The sequence below is a fragment of the Saccostrea cucullata genome, unplaced genomic scaffold, assembly GCF_032062105.1.
Source record: "Saccostrea cucullata isolate Sc308-1 unplaced genomic scaffold, CSIRO_AGI_Scuc_v1 ctg5098, whole genome shotgun sequence".
Lineage (NCBI taxonomy): Eukaryota > Metazoa > Mollusca > Bivalvia > Ostreida > Ostreidae > Saccostrea > Saccostrea cuccullata.
Window position 1 is genome coordinate 6,479 of NW_026937514.1, and position 23,562 is coordinate 30,040.

General features: G+C 35.5%; 3 protein-coding genes and 1 pseudogene across 3 annotated transcripts; all 4 read right to left on the bottom strand.

Annotated features, from left to right (window-relative positions):
- Positions 1-439: 439 nt before the first annotated feature.
- On the bottom strand, positions 440-2,030 carry LOC134248312 (probable E3 ubiquitin-protein ligase HECTD4). Its single transcript, XM_062730721.1, has 3 exons — positions 1,540-2,030; positions 1,226-1,367; positions 440-1,066 (listed from the first exon to the last, which is right to left on the bottom strand). The coding sequence occupies exons 1-3, from the start codon at positions 1,740-1,742 to the stop codon at positions 1,052-1,054; spliced, it is 360 nt and encodes a 119-aa protein (XP_062586705.1). The 5' UTR covers positions 1,743-2,030; the 3' UTR covers positions 440-1,051.
- On the bottom strand, positions 1,756-4,520 carry LOC134248311 (uncharacterized). Its single transcript, XM_062730720.1, has 2 exons — positions 4,273-4,520; positions 1,756-2,337 (listed from the first exon to the last, which is right to left on the bottom strand). Exon 2 carries the CDS (start codon positions 2,212-2,214, stop codon positions 1,756-1,758), a length of 459 nt encoding a protein of 152 aa, XP_062586704.1. The 5' UTR covers positions 2,215-2,337; positions 4,273-4,520.
- A 3,437-nt stretch (positions 4,521-7,957) lies between these two features.
- On the bottom strand, positions 7,958-14,419 carry LOC134248308 (acetyl-CoA carboxylase-like). The gene is made up of 11 exons (XM_062730717.1): positions 14,307-14,419; positions 14,145-14,201; positions 13,795-13,836; positions 13,520-13,680; positions 13,065-13,142; positions 12,660-12,749; positions 12,260-12,331; positions 11,870-11,961; positions 11,634-11,745; positions 8,224-8,371; positions 7,958-8,088 (listed from the first exon to the last, which is right to left on the bottom strand). Exons 4-11 carry the CDS (start codon positions 13,544-13,546, stop codon positions 7,958-7,960), a joined length of 750 nt encoding a protein of 249 aa, XP_062586701.1. The 5' UTR covers positions 13,547-13,680; positions 13,795-13,836; positions 14,145-14,201; positions 14,307-14,419.
- Positions 14,420-14,653: 234 nt separating this feature from the next.
- On the bottom strand, positions 14,654-22,282 carry LOC134248309 (acetyl-CoA carboxylase-like; annotated as a pseudogene).
- Positions 22,283-23,562: the final 1,280 nt, after the last annotated feature.

Consider the following 23,562-nt stretch of genomic DNA (forward strand, 5'->3'; position numbering starts at 1 on the left):
TTAAATCTATCACCTCTTTAACCCAAGATATATGACACAGAGAGTAAAAAGTAAACTACATGTATACAAAACTGCATGAAAAATCCCTATATAAACCCGTGTAACAAAAGATTATGTTAATCATAGATACATAATCAACACTGCATGTATGAAATTCCCATTTATACTTCAATTAACTCAGGTATATATAATTCTGAAACTATACAGACTATGCAAAATTATATGAAATTTCTAATATCCCTAATAACCCCTGATATACCATTGAAACTGTAAAGCATACAATACACATACATGTATTACATGAAAATTCTCATAGCCCCAATAGCACCCCAGAGGTACCATAAAAGCTATTAAGTTAATACCTTATACTAAACATATATACAGTAATTCCCATATCCTCAATTACCCCCAACCCACCCCATTCCCTAAATGGACCCGGACCACAATTAGCTTACATATAGACTTATATAGTAAAAAAATGTGTTTTATTTTCTTTGTAACTTTTTAAAAAGTCTTTGCTTCCAAAATATCTTTGACATGATAGAGCAATGTGTCAGATAAATATTCACATCCAGAAATAGGGGCGTTGAATGTGGAATTCCCTTGTTATTAATAAACTTCTGACATCATGACCTCAGGATAGCTTTCACTCGGCAAAAAGAGTGTAAACAAACCAAATGAATGCTCTTTTCAATTCATATTTCTAGGCATAATTTTCGCTTGAAATGCACCTTGCTTAATATCATTGTAAACTATAGACACTATACTTTTATTCTATACCCAAAAAGTATCTAAAACATGTGAGCTATTTTCATCTTTATCATTGAAAGGGAGGCATATGAATTTCCTACATGTGTTACATTTTAGCAATTTGACCTTCACCCTTTAATTGTGGCCTGGATCCAAATACCATGGAAACAATAGAGTAAACATTACTACACAAAGTTCCTAATTGCCATAAATAAAATATCTTTACTTTTCTACAACTCCCCAAACCACTTTCTCTTTGGAGACCCTTGGAGACTTTTTAGGTTTCCCTTTTCCAGGCTCATCAGCATTTGGTGACCTGAAAATTATATATACAGACATTAGACTATGTTTAAAAGAATAGTCACTGTAGTGCTTATTTTTCTTTTTGAATGAATTCCAAATATTACCAGGTAATACATAATGTTTTATCTTTCAAATTTCTTTTAAAAAAAACATGAGGATCAGAGTATTTTACTGTGTTGAGGGAGGTACTCGGAGGAATTCCTGTGATCACCAGCATACGACTGGACACAGAGGGGGTACTCAGAGTAGTGGCTGCTTCTGATACAGTGTCATTCAGAAAACGTCTCCCATGCTTCTCCTTGAATCCCAAGCACCTGTAAAAACACACTTAGGTTTACTGAAAAGGAATATATTTTTCAACTTTTGATTTAACTTCATGAGAAAATCGAATCCATAATTTTGAAAATGCATATTTTTCCTTTAATTTTAACCTGAATCAACAAAACTATTTTAAACTATTTTAAACACAAGCTTTAAAATAGCTACCTGAGGATTTTGGATACAGTGACAGCTCTGTGTAACCACAGCATATCCTCCATTTTGACATTAGTTCCACTAGGATCCCCCTTTCCAGGATCACTCCCGGCAGTGGCCATGGAAGTCCCAGAGGTGGAAGGGGAAGCAGAGGCCGCTGAGGCCGAGGAAGAAGACGGAGTCAAATCCGAGGAAGACGCGGGGCTCAGAGACATGGAGGAGTCGCTCTCACTTGTACGCTGAGCAGTGGTGGATCTCTTGGGCACGGCTCCTCCGCTGAGCAGTGGTGGATCTCTTGGGCACGGCTCCTCCTCTGAGCAGTGGTGGATCTCTTGGGCACGGCTCCTCCGTTGAGCAGTGGTGGATCTCTTGGGCACGGCTCCTCCGCTGAGCAGTGGTGGATCTCTTGGGCTCCTCCGCTGAGCAGTGGTGGATCTCTTGGGCACGGCTCCTCCGCTGAGCAGTGGTGGATCTATTTGGCACGGCTCTTCCGCTGAGCAGTGGTGGATCTCTTTGGCACGGCTCCTCCTCTCTCTTTATCTCTTTTTGCTTTGAGTTTCTTCCTCTTGGCAGAAGATGTGGGACTGCTGAGGGGATATAGAGAAGAAGAGGATGCAGTCTCCAGAGTTGAGGATGAGGAGGAGGACTGAGTTCTGAGACTGGGAGGAGGTTTGAAGTAATCCTCATATCGCAACTCTGCCATCGCCAAATTAACCTCCATCAGAGCTTGGAAATATGTGGAGAATCTACCTTTGTCTGATACACCAATAACAATTCCTGTTCCACTCACTAAAGTACCGGACTGCCGTCCTAGAAAAATAAACAAATCTTCTTTCCTATGTGATATGAATAGTCCTCATATGTATCTTCATATCAAAAAAGTTTTAGATTTTTTACAAACAGCCATGACAACATAAAATATACAGTATAATCGAAAATTTTCATATGTACACAATTATGATTCATAAAAGTCAGCCATTTTGGCCCCACCCTAGCCCTGGGGGTCATGATTTGAAAAAACCTAAATCTAAATCTACCTGAGGATGATTTCACATCAGTTTCATCTTTCCTGGCCCAGTGGTTCTTGAAAAGAAGATTTTTAAAGATTTTTCTAATATATTCCTATGTAAAACTTTGATCGGCCATTTTGGCCCCACCCTAGCCCCGGGGGTCATGATTTGAACAAACTTGAATCTACACTACCTGAGGATAATATTACATGAGTTTCATCTTTCCTGGCATAGTGGTTCTTGAGAAGATTTTTTATAAATGCCATTAATTTTTCTCTAATTCTGCTTGGAAAATGATGTGGACCTTTATTTGAACAAACTTGAATCCCCTTTACCCAATGATACTTTGTAGCAAGTTTGGTTGAAATTGGCCCAGTGGTTCTTGAGAAGAAGATGAAAATGTGAAAAGTTTACAATGATGACAACGACGACGACATAATGACAACAGACGATGGACAAATTTCGATCAGAAAAGCTCACTTAAGGGGGCCGACTATAGTTTTTATTGCGCAATATTTCGCGCATCATAGTAAAATGAAGCGTCTTTACTATTTTAATGCAACTTTTTTCACTTAATTATTAAAATTAAACAAAATTAAGAAATTATAGGTATAAAAATGTAATTACAATTTGATATAACTGATTTTTAACCGATTTTGCAATTGATAGGTAGCTTGACGTCGTTGCAGTGTGTTTTTGACGTTATGATAATCTGTAGCGCTTAAAGAAAGGGGTAATAAAAATATTATTAAAGAAAAAGTAATTAACATACGCTCTTGAAATTTAAAACATAGAAATTTGAGGATATCTCTAATATTTTTATTATGTTTTCATGTGAATCCATTGTGTACGTCATATTTTGTAATACTGTATAAAATAGTAAAATTTGCTAATTTTTTGCATTTTGAGATGCCCCTCTCTGGTAACAAGACGGTAGAATTTAGTGTTTCTTACATATATTTAAGAAATAAGATATCATTTTTAGAGTTGCATTGGGGTATGACATGAAGTCGGTCACGTGATCAAATTCTATAACGCCCGAAGGGCGCTATAGTAAATTTGATCACATACCGACTTCATGTCATACCCCAATGAAACTCTAAAAATGATATTTTATTTCTTATATTTATATTTTACGTTTTCATTCATTTTACAAACAAATATAGGCATTATTTAGATTTAGATTTTGAAATGCAACGTAACGTTACTATGACGTTATGTGACGTCACAGTCTGAACTTTCCAAATCGCACGTGCAGTTTGTTTTCCATACGTAAGAAAGTCTGATCATGTGACCGACTGCATGTCATCGAAAATTGAATTTCATTTTTTTAGTATTGTCATATAAGGAAAGACATTGGCAAATGTAAATATTGTAAAATATAGTATTACTTATCAAATATTATAGTTTGAACAAAATTTCTATTGTAGCATTTGTATAATTTGCTCTAAAGTGCTAAAAATTGGCATTTTCCTATATGCTATAGTAAATGTACCTGTATTTTGAGACGGTCCCTTAAAAATACCTGGATGGTAGATTTCCCTCAAACTTTGCATGTACACTGAAGTTAATGTAAGTTATATATGGTATAAAAATGAAGAGTTTCGCTATTGTACAGTAGTTTTCACACAATAAAACTATAGTCGGCCCCCTTAAGTCTTTGGCTCAGATGAGCTAAAAAGTCATTCAATTCATTGAAGAAAATAAGATGTAGCAATAGCGAAAATGTGCCTACTCTTTCTTTGTAACCTTGGAGTCCGTTTTACAGGACACCACCAGACACCGGGCTGCACTGGAAAGTGGAGGTCTGTGTTAACCTTGACCTCTGTTACAGGAAATTATTCATAGGGAAACATCACAGGGGCAGTCTGAAATAAAAGCAAACAAGAATCTGTAACAAATTATACTATCTTTTTTAAAAAGTATCAGCATTATGTGCTCTTTCACCTCCATATTTCACCTGGACCTGTCCTGAAGTTTTGTCATTGACCTTCAGTTTGCACAAAATAAAAGGCTCTGTGAAAAAAATATGAATTCATGAATTTCTTTTAGACTATGAAATATGTTTACAATTTAGATTTCCTTAATGAAATACATTAAAGGTGTTTAAAAAAAAACCTGGAAGCATAATTATGCAGATCTGGGTTGTCAATTCAATCAAATAATCCTCTCCTTGACTGGCAGTTCTAGCAATGGCGACAGCCAGCTCTCTCTTTCAATATAGGGAAAAGAGTAACAATTATTTTCCCATAGAACTCTATACAAATCTTAGGCCCTCTCAGTACTTTACTTTGACAATTTCAGAAAAATCCTAAATCTTAGCATCATTTCAAACTTTGTTCTAAGCCCTAACAAAAAATACTGAAAAAAATTTATGGTCCCATGGCGTTTATAGGTCAAAATTGCAATTATTTTCAACTTATAGAGATCCGCAGTAAATAACACATAGCATAAAAAATCAACACCCACTCCTAAAATCTTCCCTGGTAATTCTATACTTTCTGTAATATTCCCTCATCCCATCATTTATTTCAAACGTCATTAATTTTACTTTAAAATGAAAAACAATTAAATACCTGATTTCAGCCAATGGCGTAACGCCTACCCCTTCAGTATTCGGTTTAATGTTCCATAACAAACAAAGCCATGTGTGCATCCGGGGATTTGGTGCTCTCATTCCTATACTTACATACTTACCTGTCCCAGAATTAGTCAATTGTGGTTATTTCAAAGACTATACACATACCTTTGAACATGTATGAAATTTGAGTCCTGTGACTTCAGTGTATTGGATACTGTGTCCATCTCAATAGGTCACACCTTACTGCTTCCACCACAGTTCAACAGAGTGAATGACTTTCTGACCGGTGATGATATTTGGATATATTTATGACTGTAATAAATAAAATATTTGTTTAATGAAATGTTTGTGTTTTATGTTATTAATAAAGTGATATTAAGTCAAATTGAGTCAATTTTTTCTGGATTCTACCCAGAATTTGAAAATTGCATGAAAACCTAGCAAAAAAGGCAATATACAAAGTTTTCAAAAGGTCACAAATTAGCAAACTCTTTGTTGATTATTAAAAGTTAATCATTATTGACTCTGATAAACAAAAAGATTCTTATCTGTTCCCCTCTGCTGATTAAGTATGTTCGAAAAGTTTCACCTCCCCATCTAATGAAGCTTTAAGAGAAATAGCAGGTGCCCCCTATATCATCTTTGTTTACAATTAATTTAGACAAAAGACCCCCCCCTTCCCATTTTGATAAAACGGTAGACTTCAGTCACTGTAGCCTTAAACAGCATTAATTACTATTTGTCAAGTTTTTGGAATTATAAGCCTAAACAAGGAGAATTTAAAGCAATGCCAAAATTCAAAAAGGGCATAATCATGGTTACAAGCCCGAAAATGTCACATATAATAAGGGGGTGAAAAGTAAAGAGAAGGAAAACTTAATTACACGCATCATACAGTAGACTGTCCAAGGAGATGAATAAGATGGTTTCAGACATTCGAGTGCGGAAAAAGAGGAAATGCTTGTGCAGGGAATGTGCCACCCTCCTCTGAGTTTGCCCAAGGAAGCTGAGAGATGAAACCCCATCACAGTGCTTAAATGAAAAGGTTTCAGTGCAGTAACTAACAGTAAGTCAAATTTTGTATTAAATAATAATAATAATGCAATATTTTTCAAATATTCTTACAGATTAAGCATTTATATATCAGATATCAAGTTAAAAATGTAAACAAGATGTGTTTGTGAAACACTATGCGCCCGGCGGTAACAAAGTTCAAAAAATCTATTTTTAGCATATTGGTCACAGTCAAGGTCATTGACCATGGTGTCATTTGAAAGCACTTAATGGGTGGAGTATGCATCCCAAATATGAAGTCCCTAAGTTCTCCTATGGTTCAAAAGTTATGGCAAACCTCTAAACCGTGCTTAATAAATGCGAAAGTGTAAAAAGCTATTTTTAGCATATAGGTCACAATCAAGGTCACAAGATCATTGACCTTGTCGTCGTTTGAAAGGACTTTATTAGTGGAGTATGAATATCAAATATGAAGTCCCTATCTCCTATGGTTAAAAAGTTATGACAGACAGTGTAAAAGGCTATTTTTAGCATATAGGTCACACACAAGGTCATTGACCTTGGTGTCATTTGAAAGCACTTTATTAGTGGAGTATGCATACCAAATATGAAGTCCCTATCTCCTATTGTTAAAAAGTTATGACAAACAGTAGAAAAAGCTATTTTTAGCATATAGGTCACAGTCAAGGTCACAAGGTCATTGACCTTGATTTCATTTGAAAGGACTTTGTTAGAGAAGTACGCATACCAAATATGAAGTCTCTGTCTCTTACGGTTTAAAAGTTTTGGCGAAGGTTAAAGTTGACAACAGACAAACAGATAAACAGACAAACATGATGAAATCAATATTTTGGAGTCTAGAAATTTTAAAATAATCTCTTATGACTTACTGTAGTCACGAAGTTTGAAAGTCGGGTGAAAATTTTACAGACACGCAAATATATCTCTTAAAAACAACAATTATTTACGATGTGTTAATTATTAGATTGAACTTTTAATTTTTATTTAAAAATTTACGTTCTCTCCCCAGGTTTTGTTGAAATGCGTAGGACAAAAACAATATGCGCCCCGAAAAAATTCGGGCGCATAAAAAATTAAGTTTCTAAGGGGGGATTACATGTTATACACAATTACATGTAGATACATGTAAATACATGCAAAGTAAAATGTGATACATGCAGCTGAACTACATTTTAACATTTACAAACAAATCATAAGACTTTAGTGTTAAGTTGAAACAATTAAAATTACATGATGCTGAATTTAAGTTCTGTATGTCTAGTCAGTAGGTCTAAGGGAAATAACTCTAATAAGTACTCTCATGCTCTTCTACCCGTTGACTGTTTCACGCAAATAAACTATTGTGACCTTACCTAGGCTGGCTAACCAAAATTCCCACAGACTTCTACACTTGGGGAAAACAGCTGAGATGTGGAATGAAGTTGTCTCACTGCACCAGCTACAGACATCCAGCTGTGATGGACCCCTCACGTGGGACTTGGCATCTGAGGATAGGCGTGGTCTCGCAAGTAGAATGGGCCTCCACTGCACAAAATGTCTGTTTGTGTCCCAGCGGTACAAGTTATACGAGGAGGTTGAGACCAGATCCCCGGGTAGGAAAGCTGCCACATTGAATCACGTCCTACAAAGTGGCCTCAGTCAAACTCCTATAGGTATAATGATGGGATGAGGAAAATTCTTCTTTCGACCAACACTCCCCCTCCTACTCGAAATTCCCTACAAAAAATGTCAAATAAAATTATGCCCATGATTGAAAATATAAATGAGGGTGACATGAGTAACCGGTGTCGCCAGCTGGTGGATGTCAATACTCTAAGGGAAGTGACTCCCCACATGCCATCCCCGTACAGTGAGATGGCATGTACAATAATGCCCTGTACTCGGGGGTGGGTGAGACACCCTTCCTGCCGGCGACACATACAGAGAACTCATTTGCTGAAAATGTTACATCAAAACATCAAATAGTTAAAATGGTTAGTAAAAATAAAATTTGCTCAAAACATGGCCACTTACTTGATGAGGGCACTGCTCACCATCAGTGTAGTCCTGGGGTGTGTGGGGCAAATCTACCAATGTCCCGTACATGTGCCATTGGGGATGAGTTCATTTGGGCTAGGGAGGGGATGGCGGAACTCCTCTGCAAAGATGGCCTCGAGGTAAGGGAGGTAACCACTGACCCGGATAGCTCAGCTGGTCGAGCTGCAGATTCCCTCCAGCTCTACAAGGACAGTCTGCTACAAAATAAACAAGTTTACTACATTGACACTCGATCAACACTTGTCCAAGTCAATCAGAAAGGCAATTAAACAAGAGGCCCAAGGGCCACATCGCTCACCTGAGCAATGTGGCTTGGAAAAAAGCAGAAATCAATTTATTATTGAAAAGTTTAAACCTCATACTGGTCCAAACCAATCCTTAAAAGGGAGAGGGTATGATATGAACAAACTTGAATCTACACGTCTAACTAAGTATGTTTGCATATAGCTGCAGAACTGTAGCTCTCTGTTTGAGAAAATTAAGAGAGATAAAGCAGAGAGCTACAGATCCAAGCGTTGTAAAAACCTTTGATTTAAGCTGACGATTTTTCGTCGCTCACTACTGTTATATTTTCTTGTATTTTATAATTTCCACAGCTTTGATATTAATTTTAAATTGTACTTAATAATTAATCATACATTAAACTTCAATTCCTGATGATTCACTTACCTCTAAACAAATGCTAAACGCTAAAAAATGGCTGTTTGTGGTCATGGACGTCGAAAGGAAACTCTTAAACCGACATTACAAAACTATATACAGGACTGTTCGGACCGTTAAAAGGCAAATAAAGTGTGAAATATAAGAGTTAAATATATGAATTATTATAGAATACCATTCTAAAAGCCAGAGAAAGCTTAAACTACACGAAATAAATACCTAAGGTAGCGACGAAAAATCGTCGGTGTAAATCGAATGTTTGTACAACGCTTGGATCTGTAGCTCTCTGCTTTTTCTCTCCGAATTTTCTCAAGCAGAGAGCTACAGTTCTGCAGCTAGTTTGCATATTTCTTTGACTACCTGTGGCTTTATTGCCTTTAAATTTAAACTTACAATGAAGTCCTGCCCTACCTCCAGGGGTCATGACTTGAACAAAATTGAATCTACACTACCTGAGAATGCTTCCATATGAATAGGACTAATCATTGAAAAGAAGATTTTTAAAGATGTTCCATGTTATGGCCCCGCCCTACCCCAAAGGGTCATGATTTGAACAAAATTGAATGTCAACTACCTGAGGATGCTTTCATATAAATATTATCATTCATGCCTTTGCTATTCTTGAGAAGATTTTTAAAGAATTTCCCTATATATTTCTATGTAAAACTTTGATTGGCCATTGTGGCCCCACCCTATCCATGGGGACATAATTTGAACAAACTTGAATCTACACTACCTGAGGATGCTTCCCTATAAGTTTCAGCTTTACAGGCACAGTGGCTCTTGATAAGAAGAATTTTAAAGAATTTTCCTTTATAATTCTATGTAAAAATTTGATTACCCATTGTGGCCCCGCCCTACCCCCGGGGGTCATGATTCGAACAAACCTGAATCTTCACTACCTTGGGATGCTTCCTTATAAGTTTCAGCTTTCATGGCACAGTGATTCTTGAGAACAAGATTTTAAAATCATACCATCAAATTTTCACTATTTCTGAATTTTCTCCCCTTGAACAAGGGCGTGGCCCTTCATTTGAAGAAACTTGAATCCCCTTCACTTAAATTACTTTGTATCAAGTTTGGTTGAAATTGGCCCAGTGGTTCTTGAGAAGAGGACGAAAATGTGAAAAGTTATCGACGACAACGACGACAGAAAAACGGACAAAGAGCAAGAGCCATGTTATACATAAAATGGCCCTGTACTTATATCAATTAATTAAATATCACCCTCTTTCCCATTTCATATATCAAAATAAAATAGACACTTGGTGCTTTAATTTTCTATAATAAAATTTTGTTTTCAAGAATCCACAAATTGGAAAACAGGTTTGAGAAATTGCAATGTTCTTGAAATTTGCAGAAAACATGCGTATTTGACTACATGTACCTTCAGCAAAGAAATAAAATATGAGCACAGTCCACGATCCAAAAAATAAAACATGTTTTATGATCTTCAGAAATAGGCCTTTCATTATGTATTTGCATATTTTGGATCAGAGGTTGTGCTCTCTATGAAATATTGTAACAAGAGGCCCATTGGCCACATCGCTCATCTGAGCACTGTGGCTAGGAAAAAGTAGAAATTGGTTTATAATTAAATACTTTAAATCCAAAAGTAGTCCAATAACCAATCATGGATTTGCTATTCTTGGTAAGATGATTTTTTAAGAATTTTCCTATATATGCCTATGTTAAACTTTGATTGGCCATTGTGGCCCCACACCAGGGCTCATAATTTGAACAAAGGTGAATCTACACTACCTAAAGATGCTTCCATATAAATATGATCAATTATGGCTTTGTAAGTCTTGAGAAGAAGATTTTTAAAGAATTTTCCTATATATTTCTATGTAAAACTTTGGTCAGCCATTGTGGTCCCGCCCTATCCCCCTGGGTCATGATTTGAACAAACTTGAATCTACACTACCAAAAGATGCTTCCATATAACTATAATCAATTATGGCTTTGTTATTCTTTAGAAGAAGACTTTTAAAGAATTTTCCTATCTATTTCTATGTAAAACTTTGGTCGGCCATTGTGGCCCCGCCCTACCCCCGAGGGTCTTGATTTGAACAAACTTGAATCTTCACTACCTGGGATGCTTCCAAATAAATATGATCAATTATGGCTTTGTTATCCTTTAGAAGAAGATTTTTAAAGAATTTTCCTATCTATTTCTATGTAAAACTTTGGTCGGCCATTGTGGCCCCACCCTACCCCCGAGGGTCATAATTTGAACAAAGGTGAATCTACACTACCTAATGATGCTTCCATATAAATATGATCAAATATGGCTTTGTTATTCTTGAAAAGAAGATTTTTAAAGAATTTTCCTATCTATTTCTATGTAAAACTTTGGTCGGCCATTGTGGCCCCGCCCTACCCCCGGGGTCATGATTTAAACAAACTTGAATCTAAACTTCCTGAGGATATTTCCCATAAGTTTCATCTTTCCTGGCACAGTGGTTCTTGAGAAGAAGATTTTTAAAACATATTGCAGGTATGCCATATTCTTTTGACATGGTTCATATTAATTGTCAATACAATAATTATTTAGATGTAGAAAATGTAGCTGGTAGGCAAAAAATACTAAAAAGAATTGCTCTTAACTTAATTCCTATACCAAATAGTAACAGCCATCTAATCTACATATCCTATCCTTACTCAGATTTAAGTTAATATCTTCAGATTTAATTTTGGTACAAATTAACATACAATGAACATATAGAACATGTCATTGAAATGAAAGCAAAATCAGATTGGAAAAAATTGAAATGACATACTTGTCCCATATTTGGATCTGTGACCTCCCTATATATGCTCATGTCCAAGTAATATCCACTCTCATTGGTCAAGAACAGACGAATAGGAATGCTTGTATCACTGCATGCAAACCTAAAAACATTACAAAATACTTGATATATGCCTAATGTCTTTTCACAATTTTCATCACCAAAGTAAAATATCCATTGTATGTAGCTGATAGAAAGTTTGATGGAAGGTCAAGAAGTAGTCTTACTTTATAGTGAATTTGAGCTCTGCAATGAGAACTCTAATCTTCATGAGACGACTGCCGTATCTCATCGCCATGGCTCTGACTGTCTCCTCCAGCTATTGAGATATAATTACACATGGTAATGGTGAATTGACAATGGTAATAACCAGAAATGGCAAGAAAACCAGTGATATATACATACAGACCATGTTTGGACCAACTTAATAATCAAAACTTTGAGATATCAATGTATTGAAGATATCTAGGGTGAAACAGCTCAAGAATCAGTGTTTAGGACTTCCACATCACTTCAAATTTTCCATGGTATTTGAGATATATATCAGTGTTCAAAGTTCAACTGTATAATTATCAAAATATGAGTATAAATTATATGTATACTGCTGTTGATTTTACCTTGCCTGGTTCTGGAATGGTCAGAGTTGGTGCAAAATTCAGGAATATATGGTTACAGTCAGTCTTCTTGGACTGGAATTATAACACAAGATATATTTAGTATCATGAATGTTTATTCCGATACAAACTGAAAGCATCATTATGGTCAAATTTGAAATACTCTGAAATTGCTAATTCCTATAGGGAAGAGAGGGTAGGGGTTGTCTTTTTAAGGTACAAGGAGATTTTTTTCTTAAATTGTTGTCCTCCAGAAAATTGAACCTTTCAAACTTCAGTACCATATTTGTTTACTTTAACCATGGAATTTAATCCCCATGAACCAATAATTTTTCTGCATACCAATAAAATTTAAATCAATGAAAATAAGCGAATTTACAGGACTTTATCAACCCTAACTCACCAGTGGATGGGAGAATGCCACTTCTAATGAATCCAAAGTCTCCAGGAGGGTTCTCTCTGCTTCATTTTGTAGGTACTCAAAAGAGGCCTCCTAATGAAAAAAAACATCAAATTTTATCTAAAGGCCTGTCTTTGTTTGAAAAAGAGTATAAATAGTTCAGATGATGCCATATACAAACACATAAATATAGGAAAACTTTGACAAGGAACACTTTGCTTCACTGGATTTTTTGCTTATTGTAGAATTTAGAATATAGGGGAGAAAAATAAAGAAGTGCAAGACACAAGTACACAAGATGGTACAATCAGACAATATCTTGTAACTGTTTTTGCATCCAAACAAAATTTTTTTTGGTTTTTTTTTAGAAGAATAAATCTTGTACCTATTCATTGTGTGCAATGTTACCTTGGTGACGAGGTCGGAGTGCCTGATGATGACTCTCACAAAGAATCTGTAATCCGTCACTTCCTGTCCTGTTGCCACCTGTTAGACAGTAAACAAATAAGTTTATGATGCAGGTAACCCTGAAAAACGCCAATTTAAGATTGTCCAGACACTAAACAAGAACATTTAGAGGACAATTTACAGAGTTATGTCCCTTTTAAGATTGTTGGACACAATCAACTTTGTTCAGAGTCTGCAACGTTATTAAATTTTTCAATCAACTTTTAACTTTTCACAAATTTCTGTAAAGCAATAAGCTTAAAATAACGTGATTTCAAGAAGATAAGACATATTTATTAACTTATTTTCAGAACATTTGAATTGTTCAGTAATATATAACAGGAAGGCTTTTATATGAATTACATCTTATACTATAAGAGTTCTCTCCCTTTAATCAGAACTGAGTTAAATTCTACCTTAGCTTTTCCCAGGTATAGATGCATCTTGTAGTTGTTGGTCTGAATTGCCTCCAGGTCAAAGTTCCTCAGTCTGTTGATCTCCAGCTGGAAGGCCAGGGCGGGCTCTAAATGTCGGTAAATCCTGTCCTCACCAATTGTGATTTTTAAAATATCACAGTCTGAAGCATTAAAGGGAACTATATATAGACATTTCCTGGAACACATTTACTTGTTTTCATGTACGTGTTTTATTTATATCAATAATGTTAATTACCATGTTGTCATTTACTTACATCAAATTTGGCACGATATGTGAAATATTTTGGGGAACTTCTCTGAAAGAGAAAATAAAATCCAAGTTAATAATAAAATTTAATGTAAAATACACATATCAACATTCACTTCTGTACACATACAAAATTAAACTTGTAAAACATTATTTTTTAAGTTCAATCACAGTGAAAGCATCATTCTAGACCTACTCAACAGCCATCATTTTGAAACCAACCCTACAGAAATAACAACGAAAAAGTTGGTTTGAACATATTTTATTGTTTTGATGTTATAACAAAAGGATTGGACACAAGTTCTTAAAAACTTATAACGTCCTCTCCTTAACGAAAAAGCTCATTTTGAGACTTACCCTACAGTAGACTAAGAATGTGATTCTTCTGATGGCCTTCTCACACAAGTACTGCTCCTAAAAATATCACAAAACATGACTTTCAATGATCTCAAACTATAGCCATAACAGATGTATAATGGAGAATTGCAGCTTTAAAATTTTTTTGATTTGAGTCCATACCCTCTCTTTACAAAAATCCTGGAACTTGACAGCAAGAGCGTTGTCGTCATACTTCTCCTTTTTGCTGAATTTAATTCCCACGTTGATGATCGATATGAATAGGTTCATCTGGATCTGAGGAACTTTGTAGAGAAAATTTATTGACATTGGTTCTCTGGCACCTTTATTTGATAATTAATTTTCATCATTTATTGGACACACTATGAAGGATTTCATAGAGCATGATATTGTACTGAAACATACGCAACAGGTAATGGCAACTCAGTAATTTGTTTTAAGCTTTTTTAAATTATTTTCTTTTCTACTTTTTTTTCTTATCAGAAGGTACATTAAGTAACACTGACATGAAGAGAGATGGAGTCTTCGTTGCCGGCGGGACTCTTGGCCAGTATAGTGGGACTGCTAGGTGGGCTGTCTGACTCCACTGTAAAGCACTCCAACACCTGCTGAAAGTGGCTACAAATAGGAAATTAAAAAAATAATAACCTTAAATCAAAATCAAACAAAGATCTAATTTTTTTTTTTTAAAGATGCTGATTTATCAGCTCACAAACTCTAAATTCATATATTTTTGTGGAGGCACACATTAGTAATTGGAGGAAAAAATATGGATTCATGGGGGTTTAATTTCATGGATGAAGATAACTGGAATGGATGATTAGTTGATTAGTTAAATGAAATTTTTATAAAGGAGACATGAACTCTCTTCATACCTCCAAAACAATGATTGAATATTAAACCGTCCACAAAACTGAGGATGAAGAGTAAGATTTTCTTTCATTCTTCGGTATTTAGTCAAAGACTACTCACATTTCGAATTCATCCATGGAGTTAAATGAGGCCATGATGCCCATTTAGGCCTATGCTCGGCACTTACGACCTTAGAGCAGGGAGGGATCTTTATCTTGCCACAACTGCTGTGGTACGGGTCTCGGTTGATATGGTCTCATCCGAAGGACCGCCCCATTAAGTTGCCTTTTACGACAAGCAAGGGGGTACTGAGGACCTATTCTAACCCGGATCCCCACGGGGATTATGAAGTTTAAATTCTTGGCAAATTTAAGAAGGTAGCACAATCATGAAGTTTGTTTGCTGTAAATATTTTTAATTTTCACAATTCTTTTTTGGTTGTCTTTCTTTAAACAGAGAGAAGAATTGGTAAGCATAATCTCTCTTTAATTCTTAAATTCGTTAAGAAAAATCTCCATCACTGATTTTTACCTGTTGATTGGAGAACTGACTGAGTACAGAGGTGATATTACTGGAGTATGACTGAAGCTGTTTTTTGATGGCTTTCTCCACTTGTAGGGGAACTCTCCCAGAAATCATGGCAACAAGATCCTGAAAAATAAAATTAATGTCTCACTCACAATTGCCAAAGACTTTAAGCTGAGAAACACATTCAATCTCTAACTACAACAAATTTAGTGTTTGAAAATATTTACAGTCTATAAACCATCGTCGGAAACCCACGGGTGATCTCGAGCGTGTTTACTTATCACCCGTGGGCAAATTCCCCGAAAAATCATCGTATGTTATTAAATATGCATGGGTCATTTGATTGGCTGCATTACAGGGTTGCGATGCGTAACAAAGAATCACAGTTCACGTTACGTATGCAAGTTCGGTATTGTTAAAAACTCATTCCATAGTTAACACAGCTGATAAATCCCCTGACAGGTGCATTTTGCAGTTAGAAAGAGGTACTCCTTCATAATATCTGACGGACATTAATGTCAGTGACCTGTACGAATTTCATTGTTTTGATTCAAACTTCCCACGTTTTAACGAGCGTCAAAATATTTACCATAAATAGCAAAGTAATAAACGTATTTTTCAAAATTGAAAAGAGTTCCTACTTTCTGATTGGTTGACTAAAAACAACAAATTAGCATATTTTACGGCGATATTTCAGCGAGTTTGCCCACGGGTGATAAGTAAAGACGAAATCACTAGTGGGTTTCCGACGATGTCGATAAACAAGCCATCATCAATTACTTGAAAATCAGAATTCATGATGATGGGAGATTGACCAGAAAAATCCGTAATTTTTGATGATTTATAAGGACAAAAGAAAGCCAGAAATGTAAATTCACATAACAGTCCCAACATGAAAATCTTACCTAACTGCTATCATTATAGCGAGCGCAGCGAGCTCAATAGACTAACGTTTATGAACAGAGGAAATTCGGATTGAAATCTGTACATACGTCAGCCAAATTTCTCTGTGCAACATTCCCAGAATTCCTGCGCTACCCAATGTCCTTTGCGCGAATAAATAAAAAATAGGAAAAAAAATAAAAGGAACATTGTTTCTTACCGAAATCTTAACGAAATGATGCCTTACCTTATTCAAAAAATATCCCCATGCCACAACACCGGCCTTCACCTTGCCCTTCGGAAATGATGCAAATGACGTCACCGGAAACATACAAATTTTGACGAAGTTATGTCAGTTGCTTCCGTGAAACTTGGCTAAAACATAGCAACAACTGACATGAAAAGAACGATTTAATGCAATCTCTTTTCCATAAAACTAGAGTTTGCGTTCTATGTCAACAGAACTTTTTATCTCATTCTGACGTCAGACTTTCGTTACTTCAACGGTTCGGGTATTTCTGATTTCGTCAGAAACTTCCGAGAATTTTCGAATCTTGATCCCGATGCTTGGGAAATGATTTCTTTTTGTTGTTTTGTTTTATTAGGTCTTTCCACCTTTCTGTGGAGAAACCTCTTGAAATGCTTCTGTTTTTTATCTTACAGTCAATTCTCGAATTATCGCCATTCGATTCATCGCCATTTTCGCAATACCGCCATGATTTCCCAAGAACGTTTTTCCTGCTATATAAAATTCTCTTTATAACGCCAAAACACAACAAACGTCCATTTTTAAGTGTCAATTATCTTATAAATGCGTGCTAATTGAAGCGCGGCTAATTGACTGACACTATCCCTGTTGTAAAGTATGCAAAGCAGACAAGGTACATGCAATTTTAAAGTAATTAAAGAAGAACAAAATAAACAATAATTTTAACATGAACTGTTTTCATAATTTTGTTTTCTGTTTAAAAAAAATCATTTAGTCACGGCTTTAAAGTATGCCGATAACTATAACTATATTATTTAGATGATCTCTGATTTAAACAATGCAAAGGTTGCTGAAAAAATAATTATACAGTATATATTGTGAACGTTTAATTAACAATGTTGCCATAAACAATAAATTTATTAAGAATTTAATTTACTTATTATCGGCAATACATCACGACGATCGACCCAGCATTTTTTTTTTTCAGTAGAATACCTGCAGATTAAATGCACACACCTGTACTTGTCTTTATTTCATAACTGCACACTTCGTTTTAAATAGCGAATTTTAACATTCAAAAAATAACTTGAAGTTTTTCAATCAGTAATAGGTTTTTATATACATGTACATGTAATAATAAGAATAGAAACGCTAAAAGGTATTTCTAAGAACGGTAACTCTACTTCTTGTTTTCCAGAAGATGGGAAATTCAATTCATCGCCAAATTCGTTATACCGCCATGATTTCTAAATTACAAAAGGTGGCGGTTTATCGAGAATTAACTGTATTTCTCACCTTATGTTTTGACACCTTAAGACTTAATCTTAAACTTTATAGTTCATGATACTGTATATATAAAGTTATTCCAAAAAATGACCCCCATGATTAAACTTAAACCCATTATGCAGTTATTGCCCCTTTCACCGTAAGGCTTGTTATGGCTACTCCTCCGAAACCATAAATAATAGAGATGCAGAACGTTCACTAGCGTCTTCAACTAATTTAGGAGACTTTTCAATCTATTCATTGCAAAAGTTTTCTTTCACCCCTTCAATGAGTAACTGCCCCTGAAAGTTTATAAATTTTATAAAAAAACAAAAAAATTTCAAAACGAGGAGTCGTAGAGACATGAAACCAACTGCATTAGTTTCATTGACCTTTGGCCTTTAAATTCATTTCAAGGTCGAAGGTAAAGGTCATTCCAAATATGAGGAATAAATTTCTTTTAATAGCTCCTATATCCTTAAACATATAATATCTATCTTCTGTCTGTAATATGCACTCTTCATACTCTTTCGAAGATAACATTCTTGTCCCCTAAGATTGACCCTTTTAAAAGTTATTGCCCCTTGTGTGAATAACCTTGTTATCGCTACTCCTCCGAAACCATAGACACTATAAACACCAAATCTTCACTAATGTCTTAAGGGTCTTCAGGCCAAACTTCAGTGTATAAGTGCAAAAGGATCTGGTGACTCCTTATATGAATTATTGCCCTATAACATCTTTGTACTTACTATTAAACGTTATTACTTGAAAAGTATAAGTCGATGAGGCATGGGGTCAATTGCATTGTGACCCTTGACCTTTGACCTTGAAGATTTTTTCAAAGTCAAAGGTCAAAGTCACTTCATTTTTTTTTTAATTGTCATTTCTTTTTTATTTATCTTTTTAAGACAAATTTTGTTTTCTTATTCATGGAATTTAATTTTAAGGAGTCAGATATAAAACAGAATTGCAATTCAAAGAAGGTGGAAAGACTTCTTATTGTTCTTTGAACAACAAGTCTCCTAGTTCTTTTTGCTTTCTTTTTTTTGAATGATAGACAGTACATGTGTAGGTTTATGATAATAAATAAACTGCGCTCGTCCCAACGGTCACACCGTAAAACATATTAATGATATTAAAAAATGATATCATAATATATTTTTTAATTAAATCTGAAATTAAAATAAATGTACTGCCAGTCCTTTCTTCTTAAATTGAATTTCCCTATTTTTACCTGGAGTTCCAGCAGAGGCAGTGACGGATCCCTTAGGCACTTCATCAGTGTCTCTATGGAGGTCTGTAGTTTAGGTTTGAAGTAAGGATGGGGCAGCGTGTACCCGGCCAGGATGTTCTCTAGCTCCGGCGAGGCCTGGGGCTGGGGGAGTGTCCCTTTGAAGCTCTGGGCCTGCTGGACACGACTGGGGTCATCCAGGTCAAGATGAGCCACGATACTGCCCCCCTCCAACACCGCTCCCGACCTCTTAACGTAATGAACACTGTAACATGGAGAAAGTTGCGTGAAAATTGTGAAACTTATTTACTTTCAAGGAAAAGCCAGATATATTGGAAAAATAAAGCTATAAGGCAACAAATCCATGGACATAAATACATACCATGGTACAGATGTACATGTACTTCAATTCAGGCATCATCTTTTATGTGACATTTAAGTTATTTAATCATTTCATATTCAATTTTTTAAATTTCAAAATACAGATTTCCAATCTCTCTTTCTTTTTCTTTATTTTATTCATCACTTAGAGTCATTCAATAATCCAAATCCTCTAAATTCCTAATTTCTATTCTTTACCATCCATTCTCTTTGACCCTGAGTTCCATGACCATCTTCAGCACTGCTATCTCAGCATACACATCCCCGGCAAACACATGGCCTCCATCATCTATCATGTAATTCAACAGCTTACCAGCAGAGAGGGATCTTCATAGAAAACAGACAGAAATTTTACAAACTTTAGGATACATGCAGGAATATAAAGACTACAGTAAAACTCATTTACTCCGAACACAGATATTGTAAATTCACGGATATGGTGAACTCATCTTGCATCCCCAGCTATATGAATTTAATGAATTTCGTATACGGTTATAAGGAATTACGAATATAGCGAAATAATTTCATAGGTCCCAGCAACTTCATTATAACCGAGTTTTGCTGTATCTACTAAAGGGAAATTTTCACTCCAATTTTATTTGTGTCATCTTTGAATTTAACAAGAGTTATCTGTCTTTTAACACATCTGTGTCTGGGGAGTTTAAAATTGAGCCAAAATATTTGGATGCAGTCACAAAAAAAAACACCTTGTATCAATTTAATCTTTTTAATATTTTATATTTGATAGTATCAGTTCTAAATATGTATGCATTTCATAATTATCCCAGTTTCTGTGATGTTACATTTCTTAAAGTAATATAAGCCGTATGGATGCCGATTTGTATGTGAAACAAAATGATTAAATGATTTGAAACACATAAAGTGTAATGAAAAAATAATATTTCCACAAAATTTAACTATAAAACTCGTTGTAATAACAGAACAATAAAGCAATATCTGCAATCAAGAATTCAGTCTTTTCATGAATATTGATAAAGTAAGTGCATAAACAGTAGGTCTAAATATAGACACTTATGTCCACGGGAAATTATAAACAACGAAGCACGTTGCATTTTGACAACGACTATTAATAAAAGGTTAATATGCGTCATAACAGAGTATAGATGGTTGATACTGATTACATTTAAAGATAATTTATATTAATAGTAACACGCCATCAATGTCAAAAGTGAGTTGTATCTCAAAGGGCTTACCTCGTTTTCTTAACGCCGTGTTTGTTTATCAATCTAAAAGTAGCGACGGCGTCACGTGGTGGATTTACTTAAAAATAGACATTATTCTCCTTGCAGGATAATAAAAAATCATAATTTGATAACTTTATAACAAATTTTATTTAAATGATTTAATTTACAGCATTTTCGTAACTTTTATTGGTAAACAAAATATATAAATTTCCAGCCGTATTTTAAAATGGCGCACATTATAGCGTATATTACTTTAACTAAAGCACAATGTCTTTGGAAGTTTTTGATTTTGTACCAGAGTTTTCTCCCTTTATACAGTTTCCTATTATACCTGAGTTTGGTAGGATCATTCTCCTTACGAAGAAAACAGGTCTTGTTTCCTATAGTAATCCTGTAACTGTTTTATACAATACCTGAGTTTGGTGGGGTCGTTCTCCTTATGAAGTACACAGGTCTTGTTTCCTATCGTAATCCTGTAGCTGCTAACTTGGTCCTTCATGTAAGTAGTGAAGCTGGCTCCATCAAACGAGATTAACAAACCCACATCACTTAATCTGTAAACAAAAGTAATTAAAATCAACTTTTATTAGTGTAGGAGAAATTTTCGTGAAAGCCTCGTCATTGGGAATATTTCTCACCATCAAGCGGTCCTTAAATAAAGTCTCTGTGTCTATTAACAATGGATCAAAAAAAGATTTGATCGCAAAAAATAATTGTCCCAAACTAGTTTATCCCCAGTATATAGCGAAATAAAGTCGTCACAAGTAATCTTACAATTTATATATAAAGTTTCTGTAACTTTAATTTTCTTAATTTGCCTAAATACAGGTACATTATTCTTGATACATGCATCAATCATGGTTGAAATTTCACACATTTGTCACTGAATAATCAAACTGATCTGTATATCACCTGTGTGCCTCCACTTCCAGCATGGAGTCATTCATACAAATAAAGTAGTTGTTTGTCCCCGTCTTTACCACCTAGAAAAACACAACAAAAAATGTATTCATGGGAATTTAATAAAAAAAAATTGTAAAAAGCATTACTTTTTACACTTACTGAACTTACTGAATTTATTTGATGTACATTTTTTTCTATTGTACAGTATTTATACACATACAACCTTACATTCAAGAAATCCAAATTTCCCATCCACAGAAAATTAAACTTGGTAAAAAGGATCAAACATGTTCTGACCTTGACCCTTACCTTGACATTATACTTGATGCCCACGCTGATGAACTCCACGTCCACGTGGTTCTTGAGTGACGTTGCCAGCAGGATCTGTCCACGCTCCAGCGAGGTCTGGAACATCTGGAAGCACTCCAATCTGGTGGTCCCCGATGTAGAGCGCTCCGGATATCACTCCCAGCATGACGTCTGGCTCCTCCGCCTGGACGTTCTCAGATATCAGCTTGTCCAGCCAGCCAGTCGTTATCTTGTTGTTCTGGTATTCCTCCGTCTCAAAGAGTTTAATGAGCTCCGTCTCAAAGAGTTTAATGAGGTATTCCACCGTGGTTCAGAAGTCTCCACGGATCGAGAGCTCCTTCGATGCCACCACTTGATTCCTGTAATTCATTAGAAATGAATTTTAAAAACCTGTGCGGATTCCGTGTCTTAGCTGTGCCCAAACCGTGCCTATTCCGCCTTGAACTTTGGTACAGGATGATAGATGAATACCGATCCCAATCAGAATTAAGACGAAGAAAAACAGAAATAAAAAAAATCGAGGCGGGGGTTTAAAATCGGGGCGGGAGGGGATGAGAATCTAGGAATATTTTTATTATGGCCTTATTATATATAAATATATTTTCGAGGCATTTATGCAATAGAAATTAGCTTTTACAGTATTTAAATTCCCACTTTGCAGAGGAAATTTTTTTAAAATTTTAAATTCAATATAATTATAATGGCATTCTGTGAGTTGTAATATAGTTGAGTGTACATGAATATAAAAATTTAATGACTTCTATGAAAGAAAATTTTTCCTGGTAGTGCTCTACCTGTTGTGGAACTGGTTGGTTGGCATAGATCATCATCAGGTGCCCCTGGGTAATCCACTTCCTGTGCTGGGGTCACCAAGGAAGGTCACTCCAGTCATGGTATTCCTAAGAATACTGAGGCACGGACTGGGGGGGGGGGGAGGAGGGGGGGACTGACTGGCATCCAGCAACATTTAATTCTGTACAAAACACAGTTTACAATTTTTAACTTGACAAAGTATTATACTATATATTTAATAAACACTCATTTTTTCAGATTCACAAACATTTTACCTCACTTATTTAATGATGCTGCATTTGAGTTTAAGATTGAGTTCTTTGTAAACAAAGCTTTACTTTAATTTTGCTTAATCCAGAAATTTTTCATTTTTACTCATTACAACTTACTCACAGCCCGACTATCAAGCTTGCTGGGTAGAGATAGAGGTTTAGCAAAATCCTTGTGTAGTAGCCTAAGTCTGTTGCAGTCGACTTCCACAACAGCTACTCTACCTCCTGTAATATAAAAATACAATTTTTAGTACATGTAAAATGTCTCAGCTAATCATTTGTTAATAAAGATAAGTGAAAAAAAAATGAGTAACAAGATTTGACAGAACTGACTTACAATCCTTTGCCATGGACTTAAGAATATCAATAGTGGATACACAATGCTGAATGAACTCCTTAGTGAACTCGATGTCCTGTAGATACTGAGGGAGCATTGTACAAGCTTGGGTCTGTAGCTCGGCCACCACACGACACACCTGATTACTGAGACTGTTACCATCCCCTGTCACGGGCAAAGTCTGTTGGAGGGGGCAAGTCCCGTCATCCTGGGGGAGCAGAATGGCTTTGATGGCCGTCACCAGGGACT

Excerpts from the sequence above, each read along its gene's own strand:
- LOC134248312 (XM_062730721.1), bottom strand. The coding sequence starts at position 1,742 with ATGTCTCTGAGCCCCGCGTCTTCCTCGGATTTGACTCCGTCTTCTTCC. Across the intron at positions 1,368-1,539 it reads ACTGTATCCAAAATCCTCAG|GTGCTTGGGATTCAAGGAGA; the intron begins GTAGCTATTTTA and ends GTGTTTTTACAG.
- LOC134248311 (XM_062730720.1), bottom strand. The coding sequence starts at position 2,214 with ATGAGGATTACTTCAAACCTCCTCCCAGTCTCAGAACTCAGTCCTCCT.
- LOC134248308 (XM_062730717.1), bottom strand. The coding sequence starts at position 13,546 with ATGCATCTATACCTGGGAAAAGCTAAG. Across the intron at positions 13,143-13,519 it reads TATACCTGGGAAAAGCTAAG|GTGGCAACAGGACAGGAAGT; the intron begins GTAGAATTTAAC and ends ACTGTCTAACAG. Across the intron at positions 8,372-11,633 it reads CAGATCCAAATATGGGACAA|AGCTGGAGGGAATCTGCAGC; the intron begins GTATGTCATTTC and ends CTGTCCTTGTAG.